We start from the raw sequence: 15,041 nt of genomic DNA on the forward strand, positions 1-15,041 counted from the left end.
CTTTTTAATTTAAAAATATGCAATGTGAAGGACAGAATGTCACTGCCATGATTAGGTGACAAAAGAGCCTGACTTCTGTGTTGTTGGCAGATGCTCTCTATGCCTTCCCAGTTTGCATGATATGATAAAAACTCCATGAGGGAGAGGCTCATGTAGCAAATGGAGGGGTGGACTCTGGACAACAGTGAGCAAGAAAGTGAGACTCTCAGCACAATATCCTATGGAGGGACTGAATACTGCTACAACCACTGAACGAGCTTCCCCAGTTGAGGCTTCAGATGAGACTGCAGACCCTGAGCCAATTCCTTGATTGCAGCCTTGTAAGAGACTGAAGGAAAGAGAGCACCCAACTAAGTCATGTCAGACTCCTGGCCCATAGAAACTAACATAATAAATAGGTGCTGTTTTTAGCCACTAAGTTCTGAGGTTATTTGTTAAATAGCAAATAGCATCAAGTGGTAACCCTGTTTCAGTGTTCTAAGGATGATTGGTATCTTTGAGGTAGAGAATTCAGAAAAAGAAAAAAAATATTTTACATGATAATTTAATAAAAGTTTTCTGATAAGAATTGGATCTGCAAATCAAAAAGACACACTGTATTCCAAAAAGAACTGATATAGAACAATATCTACCTAAGATATAGTCTACTTAAGTGACCTAACCCAAGAATTAAAAAAAGAAATTTTCTACTATCCAAGAAAAATCAAAACCCCTATGGCAGGATAGTTGTAAAGTGGGGCAGGGACGAAAATCAGGCTCAGAATTCCCAGAGCAACATTCAATGTCATAAAATACTAATGCAATGTGTACAAACTGAGGGAAAGTAAATACAACCTGACAATTTTATACCACTGAAAATGGAAATCTTCACATATTATTTGGAAGATTCCTGAACTAGGACTAGTAACCCTCAAAGGCTCCATCTGATGCTAAGTTTCCAAGATCACAGAATTTCCCCTATATAAAAATCTCTGCAATATGAAAATCCCTGTTTTCTATTATATCAAGTCTAGATTCCTTTGCTTGGCTTTCAAGGAGCACCAAAATATGACTCCAACTGCAACTAGTTTTACATAATTAGGCCAATCTTCTCACTGTCCCACAGACACCTTGCATTATATTCAGCTTTCATGTTTTAACTTCTATGTGGGATATCTTCTAAATAGATGGACTTGGGGATGTTGTGTTACTAATTTATAGGATATTTCATCCCTAAAACTTAATAAGGTCAACAGACTTAAGTTTTTAAAAAGGTATCTAAGTCTAACCTCGCTAAAACCTCTATCTGCTGCATAAAATTCTTCCTAACTGCTTGGAAGTTAAAACATTTTTTTCATAACTTCTAGAGCATTCAGACATTTTTTTAAAAGATTTTATTTATTTATTAATGAGAGACACGGGGTTGGGGGGGGCAGAGACACAAGCAGAGAGAGAAGCAGGCTCCATGTAGGGAGCCCGACGCGGGACTCGATCCCAGGTCTCTAGGATCAGGCCCTGGGCCAAAGGCAGTGCTAAACCGCTGAGCCACCCGGGTTGCCAGGGCATTTCTATTTAAAAACTTAACTCTAAATTAATACTGCTGTGTAAATTTGATTAGTCCTAACTCAAAAAAATTAAAAATAACCTGGAAGAATGGAAAACATTTTAAATATTAGGTTAAATATATTTAGCTGAAAAAAATTACATTTTTAATTAAAAATAAAATGACAGGGTGATACAAATAAATCTGATTTGAAATAAATCCTTAAGCCTTTGATATGGTCTTCCCAATCAAATAGCTTATATTAGGTATTTTTAAAAGGTAATTTTATATATTTATATAGAATGCTACAGTTCACAAAGTGTTTTAAGGTTCATTTACCTCCAAAAATAATTTTACAATTATAATATCCACAAAAGGACAATGAGCACAGTCAAAATCTAGAAACTATAAAAATGAGAATTTTAATTCTTTCAGTAAGAATTTATGAATCTTCATAGATTTATCACAGAAACATATTCATCAAAATCTTCTTTACCAAGACAAAACTACTTTTGTGAGTAAGCAGCTAAAGCTTTCTTATTTGTTCTTCCTCTCAACCATGGTTACAATATTTATATTACTTGTTTTAATATTCCAACACATTCAGAATGGTAGTCATAATTCTGGTTTTTCCCCCTTCTTTATAATTTTACAATCTAAAGATCATCTTTAGTTGACTTGAGTAAGACTTAAAACTTTATTAATAAACCCTAATATTTAATGTTACATTTACAGTAATGGGAAGGAGCATAAGTCAATGTACAGATGAATATGGCTTAACTGTATTCTCTCAAGCACAAGATTTCCATATATTTCTACCACAAGATGGAGATAAAGTAGACATCTTTACATATTTTAAAAATACATAATTTTTATTAAAACATTTGATATCATGTAGTTCATAATTAGAAATATATGCTGATCTTTAAGGTAAATAGAAAGGTAATCCTAGTTCATATAAGATCAGTTTCAGTTAAAGTTATTTTCAAAATATTCTTTGGATAAAAGAAAATATAAAGACATAGAATGTTTTCATGTTACAACTCACTTTACACAGGAAACTACCAGTATATTAAGGTTATTTTAAACATACACCAAAGATGATGATTCATATGTCTATACCAGAGTGATGTCCAAAAAAACTTTCTACAATAACGGAAATGAACAATAATCTGCATTATCCAATGTAGTAGCCACAAGCCACATGTGGCTGTTGAGCATTTGAAATGTGACTAGTGCTAAGAAAAATTAAGTAACTAAAAGGACTAGTGACTATTTGCTACTAACTAGTACTAAATCTATATCATAGCCAGTTTAATATTTTCATATTTATCAACATCTAATGAAGTTTTCAGATATTAACAGATAAAACCTGAAATATAATTATAAATCAATGATACAAAAACAGGTTCTGACAATTAATAACTAAGGTTTTTCCATAACCATGAGGGAAAAAAAGGGAAAAGCTCAATATGACTACTGCGATGAAAAAAAAATTATATATTGAAAGAAAAAAGTTGTTTACCATCCTTCAAAGGGAGTAAAAGAACATTATTAAAAAAGCAAACATGATACACATAAATCTTTTTAAAATACATCAATGACCATGTGAATTTTCATATTTGATTTAGAAATATGCTTAAATACTCAAAATATTAAATATCAAATAATTGTACGTAAAATAAACTCTATATTTACTACTTATTCAAGTCCAAGTTGAGCTAACATTTTCAAAAAAGAAAAAAACTGCTCCCTCTTACCAAACAGCAGTAAGTCTAATTCTGCAATTACAAAGTAGAGCCCTTTGCAGCAGACACAGATTCTAACAAAAATCCACTGGACCTCGGGATCCCTGGGTGGCGCAGCGGTTTGGCGCCTGCCTTTGGCCCGGGGCGCGATCCTGGAGACCCGGGATCGAATCCCACGTCGGGCTCCCGGTGCATGGAGCCTGCTTCTCCCTCTGCCTATGTCTCTGCTTCTCTCTCTCTCACTGTGTGCCTATCATAAATAAATAAAATTAAAAAAAAAAAAAAAATCCACTGGACCTCAATCAATTCCAAGTTCGGTACCATTTAGACTAGAGGAGAGCCAATAAGCCAGGGTGTTTCTAACTGGAAGTACTCTCACCATCCAAAGATGCCAATCAAAGGTGCTGAAAATAAACGGAAAAAATTTCATGATTGCATCCTGAAAGCATGAAGATTCATGACCAAACCACTTCACTGGTGTCTTTACTGGGTTTGGGCAGAAAAGGGAGGGAGCTAACCTGAAATGTTATCAAAGCAGCACTGAGGAGATAAGAGTGTAGAAAGAATTTATGGAGTGGTCAGCAAATAATTCTTGAATATATGTTGATGGCTGGACTATTTGGGTACAGGTGCTCTGACTTTTTTTTTTTTTTTTTTTTGGTGCTCTGACTTTAAAAACAAAACAATGTTTAATTACCTGCAGGTTACAAAATTAGGATGTTCTCATTTGAAACACATAGTCAAAATCAGCCTGTCATTGACTAGTCATGCTCCAAGAGAAAACGAAAGATAGAACTCTTCTATTCAGCAGATCTACCCCTCCCCCAAAAGATCTCATTAAATGATTTCTACATGTGCTGTGTTAAAACTGAACCCCTAGAGGGCAACTGAGCTTCAATTTTTACTTCATAATATACTTCAGTTCCTAACCTGTTTATAGATAGCATGACCTATTTCCTTATACCTTGGAACTTTTCCTTTAAAACAAAGGGAAATGGGAAGAAGAAAACTAAGATATTCCACCCATTAATGAAAAATACCATTATAGAACGTATTCTTTAACATGGATAATTCAAAGAGGAAGAATCTGATGTATTCTTTTAGACATATTCCTGAATAACACAGATCATAAACGAGTATCTGAATATTAGCACTCTCAGTAGGAACCACGTAGCAGATAGGAAAGATATGCTTAACAAGTCTATTTAATATAAACGCTTTGCATAACTTTATATTCATTAAAGGGCATGTTAAAATTTATAGGTTCTTCACCTTTGTGAAGAATCCAATCTCAATAACAATTAATCCTATTATAAATAACCCAGTATAACCACTACAGGAAAATCAGTGTCCCCTTCAAGGTAAAAGAATGTGACAAGGTAAAAAATGTAACTGCCCATCTCAGCTAATTCTATACCATGAAGTACAAGTTTGATCAAATGGGCCCACTCAAAATACTGATGTACAAAAACAAAAACAAAACAAAAACAACCATTCATGTATCAATGTGAAATAATACTAGCTAGCAAGGTCACAAACCTATACAACGCAACAATGATATATTTGATTTAGCCTTTTTTTACTGAAACTTGAGAAATTAGGCATAGACAAGCCCACTACATATTATAGCAGCAGAGAACAGAACAGAGTAAGTTGAGCATTTACCTGGATGACATATGGAATTACAACAGTAACTTGATTAGTCATTTTTTTAAATCCAAAAGGTTTTTAGATAATCAATTCTCATATCTGTGTATTTCCTTTACAACATGTACTTATTAACTGGAACAAAACTTTAACTCAATCCGTAAAGAGTTTCTGACTGAATGTGTAACCACAAGGGGCCACACCAGAGTCTGTCACTAGTGGCTCAGTGCCAGAACCATCACCTTCAGGAAGGCAGAGGGTACATGCACATGCTGGTTAAAGACCTTTTCTCCATATCACAATCATTTTCTTCACTCTGTTATAAACTACTCATATCTGCAATTATTCATAATTATTCACATTACATCCTATGGACTCAAGCTAAAATGATCACAAATCAAATTCTGCTCATGTAGAGACTAGAACCTGTACATAAATATGACAAACTAAGCATAGACTAATGGAACACAGAGAAGAGAGAGGCTGCTGAGAAGGGTGAAATGAAATCTGTGTGCTGTCAGGTAATTTTCAGAATAGGAAAAAGGAACAAGGAATACTATAAAATAAAAAGGAGGCAAGGGTTAAGATCTCAAAAGCACACTTGGGTTCATCACTGCTTTGGCCCATTAGAAAGAATCTGAGGGCTGGCCTAGATAATGTAGGGCTCAACCTTGAAGATGGAAGGAAAGGAAATAAAAAGTTTCAAAAATAAAACACACACACACCACACAAAGCACAAAAACGGAAAGCTTCTGGTTAATACGGAAGAGTGCTTTAGATGGTGAAGTACATAACTTGAAGATACACAAAAAGAGCAGAAGACAGGAGTAAAAGCCATATGGCCTATTGCCATGCTGCCTTAAGGATCAGTTTTGTGTCTTTGGCTAATATCCCTTGTTTCTCAAACTTGACCGCACGTTCACATCACCTTGCGAGCTTTGAAAACAGAAACTTCCACCCAGTACCCTTCTTTGTGGAGAGGAGCCTATGCACTGGTATTTTTAAAAAGATTCCCAGATAATTTTGATGTATATAGGAAAGGCTGAGGACCACTGATCTAATCTATGTGTGAGAGAATAAAAGTTAAGGCAGAGCAGAGGTTCTACCATAAGAATATGACAATTTGAATTTCATCATCTGAATAGATTTGACCAGAGAAGATGTGAAAGAAATAGAGAACACAGAAGAAACCGCATGAAGCCTTTATCATTAAGGCATTTTAGCAAATGAAGTCCACTCTGAAAATCATGGGGGTATTAATGAAATTAGAATTCCTTAAAAAACTCAACCACATATAAGTCAACAACAAGGTCTTGTCTCCTGAGGACAAAATAAAAAAACAAACATCACCTTTTTCACACTAGTACATAAAAAGTATGGTTGGTCAAATCTTCAATAAGATCAGAATTTTTCAATTTTTCAAAGTTTAAGTTTTATGAGCTTGGCATATCTATGGGCGATATACCAGGCAAAGAAAAAGATGCAAGACAGCCCCCATAGCTTAGCGGTTTAGTGCCGCCTTCGGCCGGGGGTGTGATCCTGGGGATCTGGGATCGAGTCCCATGTCAGGCTCCCTGCATGGAGCCTGCTTCTCCCCCTCTGCCTGTGTCTCTGCCTCTCTCTGTGTGTGTCTCCATGAATAAATAAATAAAATCTTTAAAAAAAAAAAAAAAGAAAAAGATGCAAAAGATCTTCAGTTTTTACCCTGTACTGACACAATCTAGGATTCAGCTCTCTTTAAAGTGAGTGTCAAATTTCCAAACATAGTCTTGACTCGTCTAGGATGGTCTAGTTCAAAGTTTGTAGGTGAGTGATGAGAAAAGTAAGGGCTCTAACTGCATTAACCTGCACAGAATTAGAATAAAATTGCTCCCACTGATCCAATAAAGACATTTTCCACCAAAATGAAGGGCTATTATCTATCTACAACAGTCAGAACAGAAGTGAGATTACCTGAGCTCAAGGATCCAATAGGCTTCGAAAGACAATTAAAAGAGTCAGGCAATATGTTAATGCTGAAAGAGCTGGGTTCTAATTGTGTATTTGTTATTAACCCATGGTTGGAACTAAGGTTAGTTTATAACCTAATCTCTTACACAAAAGACACTAGAAAAGATTAGATATTTACGATTCCACCTATCACTTAAATTCTATGTAAGACTTGGCTCTCTGGCAATGTCACTAAGGACGTGTAAATATGGGGTGGAACTACAGAAATAATCTGTAACAAACACATGGTGAAGTTTAGAAAGTCAAGAGGAAGCTGAATTTGTGTGTGATGACCTGGAAATCTTATATAAATATAGCATGTCCTAATAAATTAAATCCAGTAAGATTTTCTTAAACTTTTTGCTAATAGAGACATAAGAAAAGACGTCTAATGATATGGATTGAGAGTTAAATTTAGGCTGCATTTCTGAGTTTGGTTATTATTAAAACTGGTTTTGGGGTTATGATGCAGAATCAGAAAGATAAAAAAAATAATAAATGCAAACACATTACTTATTCATGCATTTTAAAGGCAAGGACCTGGGCAGCCCCAGTGGCGCAGCGGCTTGGCGCCGCCTGCAGCCCGGGATGTGATCCTGGAGACCCGGGATCGAGTCCCACATCGGGCTCCCTGCATGGAGCCTGCTTCACCTTCTGCCTGTGTCTCTGCCTCTCTATCTCTCTGTGACTATGAATAAATAAATAAAATATTAAAAAAAAAATAAAATAAAGGCAAGGACCTGAGTACTGTATCAAAATACAGAGGAAAAACTACTGGCTGGGGATGGGGGAGCGTGGGAAGAAGCAGCCTGACCAATGTGACTGTTTGTTCAAATTTTGTAAGCAGAAATCAACTGCCATTAAATTAGGAGAATAAGCTGCTGCTTGGCTATTTAGCTATTCTTAGATCAAAGAAAGTTTTTCCTTGGCTTTGAGGACTCAATGCAAAATGTTATAAAAATCTGGCAAATCAGTCTAAAAAAGATGATAATACATGCCTCCTAAGGACACCTGCAAGAATGAAAAAAGACTATGCCACAGTTAACTATGTGGAAGTACTACATAGAGTTAATGCTCATCCTCACATGGTAGCCTAACACTTTTCATAAATGCCAGGGGTTATGCTATAGCAGTCTGAGACAGGGGTGTCCCTTTAACTCTGGCAAACACACATTACTGCCTGTCACTTTAATGAACACCACCACCTAGTCTTTTTTTTTTTTTTAAGATTTTATTTATTTATTCATGAGAGACAGAGAGAGAGAGAGAGGCAGAGACACAGGCAGAGGGAGAAACAGGCTCCAGGCAGGGAGCCCAATGTGGGACTCGATCCCGGGTCTCCAGGATCACACCCTGGGCTGAAGGTGGCACTAAACCGCTAAGCCACCAGGGCTGCCCAACATCTCCTAGTCTTAGAAGAATGCAGAAACCCAGATTTTAGGAAAGACATTTGTAAATATATCCCATGTTCTGTTGCAGAACTAATCACTTTCAATTCTTTTTGTATAAAGTCTCTTTCCAGGAAGAGAGAAAAAGAGAGGGAAGAAAGTGAGGGTGGGAGAAAGGACAGACTTCAGATGCTTCTTCTGGTTCTTACCAGAAGGCAAATCTACACTTTTGTGGTAGGTTAGGTTTTTTAAGGCACTCTAGAATCAGACTTGACTCCTAGCCTTTACTTGTCAATATCCCCCAAATGCACCACTGATCTCCTAAGGTCAATCTCTACTGCTGTATAGATACACTATGCCCATTCTGACTTCTGTGCCTTCAATCCTGAGTCTCTGGTATAAAATGCTTTTCCAGAATCCCTGTTCTTACCCAAATCATTAGGCACCCTTCAAGGTCCACTTCATAGCCCGTGTTCTTCATTCAGTCTCACCTAACTAATCAGAATTCACTGGCTTTTCTTTTTTTCTAAACCAACATATAGATATCTTATTATAAATTGCTTTATATGATGTAATTCTATTTTATGTATGCTTGGTCGGTCTCTCATCAACCAGAGAAGGTTCTTTGAACCAAGTCTCCTACTCTGCCTCTATATAACTTCTCAGTGCTGAACATGTGATAGGCAGTCATTAAGAAGTATGTAATAATAAAAAAAAAGAAGTATGTAATAAGACTACTATTAAATTGAACTCGCAAATTAAGAACAGTACTCTCTTTTTTTATTCATGAAAGACACAGAGAGAGAGAGGCACAGACAAAGGCAGAGGGAGAAGCAGGCTCCATGCAGCGAGCCCAATGCAGGACTTGATCCTGGAATCCCTGAGCCAAAGGCAGACGCTTAACCGCTGAGCCACCCAGGCATCCCACCATTATTCTTTAAAAAGGTTTTTAAAAAGGTCTGAGCAAATGTCTGTTTATCTACTTAATGTTCTTGATCTATCTCCAATAAGAAATAATTGAATATTAAAAAAAAATCTAGAAAACTTTTAAAAAGAACAAAATTTTTTAAAATTTTACTTTTTAAGTAATCTCTACCCCCAACATGGGGCTCAAACTTACAAACCCAAGATCAAATATCACACAATCCACCAAATGAGCCAGCCAGGTGCCTTAAGAACACATTTTTATTTTTTTAAAGATTTTATTCATTTATTCATGAGAGACACAGAGAGAGGGAGAGAGGCAGAGACACAGGCAGAGGGAGATGTAGGCCCCATGCAGGGAGCCCGATGTGAGACTTGATCCCGGGACTCCAAAATCACGCCCTGAACCTAAGGCAGACGCTTAACCCTGAGCCACCCAGGCGTACCAAGAACAAACTTCTAAAATCACAAATATTTCCAACACTTAGAAATTGTTAACATTTCTTTACAGTGATTTCTTCAGAGTATTAGTCATAATTTTAATTAGAATATTTAATTAGAATATTTAATTAGAATATTTAATTAGAATATTTTAATTAGAATATTAGAATAACTATCTAGCCTGCTTAAACTCAATAAGAACAAGGACTGAATCTACTTCTGTCACATTTATGTACTTAGTGTAGTAAACGTGCAATGCTTGGTACATGGTAAGTCATCATTAAAAAAACTTATGGAATTAGTTAATTTTGGCAAGCCCTTCTTATACTTTTTAGTTTAATTAAAGAAGAGGTGCAGAAATTTTTCAAGTAAAGAGTCACATGGTAAATTTTTTCAGCTTTGTGAGCTATACGGTATCTGTTGCAACTATTCAATCCCACCACTGCAGTGTGAAAGCAGCCAGAGGCAATACAGAAGTGATGGGCATAGCTATGTTCCAATAAAACACAGAGACAGGCAGTGGGACGATTTCACCCTAAGCCTGTAGACTGCCAATCCCTGAATGCAAATAATACATTGTGATGAGTCTCCCATCAACAATGGACTTACTATGATTGCAAGTGTGTATGTATCATTTCCTATAACATAATTTATATAACCAGACTCTGCTGATACCTAAGTTTGGGGCAATATTCCATATCGTATATAATGCAATGATGAATATACTAATGCATATTTTTACTGGATACCTCTGATAATTTCCTTAAGAGACACTTCTCCCACTAGAAACACTAAGTTAAGCAGCAGCTATATTTATGAATTACTGTTAGAAAAAATACTCATAAACTGAGGGATATTGGGAAGATGGTGGAGCAGGAGGAATCTGAGCTCACCCCATTACACATTTACAACTAGATATTATCTACGTTCAAGTCAATAAACCCGAAAGTGATCAGAACATGGGCAGAACAAACTCTACTACTATGTATAGAGAAGCTACATGTGTAAAGTTAGGAAGGTAAGAAAGATGGAGGTGGTTACCTGCAGGAGAGAGAAAGCTCCTCCACACCTCACATTTGGGAGCCCACACAGGGAAAACTCTCATAATCTCTGGCTTTAAAATCCAAAGAGGCTGAATTCAGTGAGTTTGTAAAACAAGTAGAACTCTGAACCTGGAGTTTTAGAAGTCAGCTGACTCAGCACTGGGCGAGCCCAGAGAGTAAGTGATAGCTGGGTCACTGCCCTTAAAGAGACAGCAGCCTGAGTGGAGTGGCAAAATGAAAAGAGGCAGTTTACAAACAGGGCCAAAGAGGGAACAAATCTATTAATACTAATTTCACAGAGTGTTGGGGACTTCTCCAAAAGCAAGGGAGCTGGCAGGCACTATTTCCTTCCCCTACCTGCCAGCATAAACACAGAGGCACATGCAGAAGGCCAGGCTGCAGATCTAGATTGCTAGCAGTGTGCCATCTTCACGAGTTTCCCTGAGGATTCACCCCCTCACCTCCACTCTGGGTTCAGGGCATATTTTGTTAATACACGTGCACCACAGCCACCACCAGATACATAGCTACTGCCTCCCACAGCACCCACACATGCACCTCCACCACCATCACATATTAGGTTCAGCCACGGCCAGCCATAATCGAGTTCCCTACTCAGCCACATACCCTCGACTGCCACAGCACCCTGGGAAATCTGATGTAGGACTAGTGGCCCCACGCACATTTTTCTAACACCACACCCAGCTGACAGGCACCCCCACAGGCACACCCCTCAAAGCTGGCTTGCCTAGGTCCCACTAACACCACAGAGAGAGCAAGCACAGCCCACAACAGGCACAGAATCAGTGCAGACGACTGCAATGAAAGGAAAAGTGACTCAGACACGTCACCAGAGTGTAAGCAACACAGAGAGGATGCTCTCTTAAAGTGCCAAGTTCTTGTGAACCAGGGACATGCACTGCAGGGCCTCTTCATAAAGCCACTATATTCAAGAGAAGAAAACATAGCTGACTTTCTTCAGAAACAGACACAGAGAAGCAGACAAAATGAGACAGAGAAATGAAATAAAAATGAAAGAACAGGACAAGACCATGGCCAGAAATCTAAGTCAAATAGGTACAAGTAACTTGCCTGATAGAGAATCTAAAGAATTGATCATAAGGCTACTCACTGGACTTGTGAAGAGTAGAAGACAAGAGTGAGACCCTTAATGCAGTGATAAGGAATAACACAGCAGAGATAAAGTGCTCAATAAATGAAATGAGAAACGTGCTTGATGGAATGAGCAGCAGGATGGAAGAAACAAAGGAACAAATGAGTGACCTGGAAGACAGAGTAGTGGAAAGTAACCTTAACAAAAGACAGAAAAAAGAATTATACAAAACGTGAACAGACTTATTAGGGAACCCAGTGACTCCACCCAAAGTAATAGCATTCATATTATAGAAGTCCCAGAAGAAGAGAGAGAAAACAGCAGAATATTTATTTGAAGAAATAACAGGTGAAACTTCCCTTATCTGGGAGATAAAAATGGATATTCAGATCCAGGAGAACAGAGAACTCCAATCAAATCAACAAAAGCAGACCCACATTAAGACGTATTATAATTAAATTTGCAAAATATAGTGATAGATAAAAAATTTTTAAAGCATCAAGATGAAAGAAAAACAGTAACTTACAAGGGAAAACCCTTAAGGCTAGCAGAAGATTTTTCAGCAAAAACCTTGTAAGCCAGAGGGAATGGCATGATATATTCAAAGTGCTCAACAAGAAATTTCTAAAGCCAAGAATACTCTATGCAGCAAGGCTATCACTCAGAACAGGAGAGGGAAAGAATTTCCCAAACAATAACCAGTTCATGACCATTAAACTAGCTCTGCCACAAATATGAAAGGGCATTCTTGAAGAGTGGAGGATCAAAAGTGACAGTACAAAGGTAGGAAACACAAAGGCAGCAAAAATAAGTATTTCTGTAAAAAAAAAAATCAGTCATGCAACTCACAAAAAAATGATATAAAATAGTATAACACATACCTCAAATGTGGGAAGGAGAGGAGAAAAGATTGGGTTCAAATTTAAACAACCATTAAGTTAATAAAGTCTGCAATATATAGAAGATGTTCTATACAAACAACACTAACCATATATCAAAAGCCACTAATAAATATGCAAAGATGAAAGAGAAAGTAGAAAGTGAAATCCAAATATATCACTAAAGAAAATCAGCTAAACAGGATAAAAGTCAAGAAAGGATCAGAGAAAATCTTCAAAAACAACCACAAAACAGATAATAAAGTAACAATAAACATATATCTGTCAATAATTACTTTGAATGTAAATGGATTAAATGTTCTGATCAAAAGCAGAGGGTTCAGATTGGATAAAAAACAAAACAAAACAAAAATAGGATCCATCTATATGCTGCCTACAAGAGACTCACTTCAAACCTAGACACCTGCAGTTGAAAGTGAGGAGACAAACAAACATCTGTTGTGCAAACGGATGCCAAAGACAACCAGAGTAGTAGCAACACTTACATCAGACAAAACAGACTTTAAAACAAAGACTGTAATAAGAGACAAAGAAGGACACTTTATAATAATAAAGGGAAAAAATCCAACAAAAAGATATAGGAATTGTAAATATTTGTGCACCCAACTCAGGATCACCTAAATGCATAAAATATTTAATAACAAACATAAAGGAACTAATAGATAATACAATAATAGTAGGGGGCTTTAACATCCCACTTACATCAATGGATAGATGATCTGAAGAGAACAACAAGGAAACAATGACTTTGAATAACACACGAACAAATAGATTTAAAAGATATATTCAGAACATTACATCCTAAGACAGAAAAATATACATTATTTTCAAGTGTACACAGAACATTCTCAAGAACAGATCACATATTAGCCCAGAAAACAAGCCTCACTGAATTCAAAAAGATCAAAATCATCCCATGCATATTTTCTGAGAACATTATGAAACTAGAAGTCAATCACAAGAAAAAAAATGGAAAGACCACAAATACATGGAGGCTAAATAATGTGCTGCTAAACAGTGAATGGGTCAACCAGGAAATAAAAGAAAAAGTACATGGAAACAAATGGAAATAAAATAATAATAGTCCAAAACCTTTAGGATGCTGCAAAAGCAGTTTTAAGAGGGAAATTTATTGCAATACAAGTCGATCTCTAGAAGAAAATTCTCAAATAAACAACCTAACCTTACACCTAAAGGAGCTAGAAAAAGAACAAACAAAACCTAAAACCAGAAGAAGAGAAGAAATAATGAAGATTAGAGCAGAATATATGATATAAAAATTTTTTAAAATAAATTAGAACACATCAATGAAACAAGGAGCTGGGGGGAAAATATCAATAAAATTGGTAAACCTCCAGCCAGACTTATGAAAAACAGAGAAAAGGACTCATGTAAATAAAATCACAAATAAGAGAGGATAGATAACAACAAACACCATGGAAACACAAATAATCATTGGAGAATATTGTGAAAAACTATCTACCAACAGACTGGACTACCTAAAAGAAATGAATAAATTCCTGAAAACATATAAACACCAAAACTGAAACAAAAAGTAGAAAATTTGAACAGACCAATAATCAGCAAAGAAATTGAATCAGTAATCAAAAAACTCAACAAACAAAAGTCCAGGACCAAAAAAAAAGTCCAGGACCAGATAGATGGCTTCACAAGTGATGTCTACCAAACATTTACAGAGTTAATACTTATTCTTCTCAAACTATTCCAAAAAATTGAAGAGAGGAGGAAAACTTCTACATTCTATAAGGCCAGCATTATCCTGATACCCAAACCAGACAAAGACACCACTAAAAGAAGAGAACTACAGGACAATATCCCTAATGAACACAGATACAAAACTTCTCAATTAAATACTAGCAAACTGAATTCAACAACACAGTAAAAAAAAAATCATTCACTATGATCAAGTGGGATTTATTCCTGGGTTGCATGGGTGGTTCTATATTTGCAAATCAATCAACAGGGTATATATCACATCAGTAAGAGGATGAGAACCATACGATCATTTCAATAGACAGAAAAAGCTTCACACAAAGTACAACATCCATTCATGATAAAAATCCTCAACAAAGTAGGTTTAGATTGAACATACTTCAACATAATAACAGCCTATGAAATACTCACAGCTAACATCATCTTCAATGGAAAAAAAAAATTGAGAATTTTTTTCTCAAAATGTCAAGAACAAGACAAAAAACGTCCACTCTCACAACTTCTATTCAACACAGCACTGGAAGTCCTAACCACATAAATCAGACAACTAAAAGAAATAAAAGATCCAAATCAGTAAGGAAGAAGTAAAATT

At 36.4% G+C, this 15,041-nt stretch overlaps 1 protein-coding gene across 2 annotated transcripts in view; it reads right to left on the reverse strand.

Annotated features, from left to right (window-relative positions):
• CMC1 (C-X9-C motif containing 1) overlaps positions 1-15,041 on the reverse strand; it is an 83,819-nt gene that overhangs the window by 28,849 nt on the left and 39,929 nt on the right. Inside the window, exon 1 of one of the 2 annotated variants that reach the window (XM_072726654.1) lies at positions 10,701-10,814. The exons of the other annotated variant lie outside the window; for it this stretch is intronic. Coding sequence (XP_072582755.1) covers positions 10,701-10,764 — 64 coding nt within the window. The 5' untranslated portion in view covers positions 10,765-10,814. Of the gene's footprint in view, positions 1-10,700; positions 10,815-15,041 lie in introns of those variants that run through there. 2 annotated transcript variants of the gene reach the window in all.

This window comes from Vulpes vulpes, chromosome 11 (genome assembly GCF_048418805.1).
Source record: "Vulpes vulpes isolate BD-2025 chromosome 11, VulVul3, whole genome shotgun sequence".
Classification (NCBI taxonomy): domain Eukaryota; kingdom Metazoa; phylum Chordata; class Mammalia; order Carnivora; family Canidae; genus Vulpes; species Vulpes vulpes.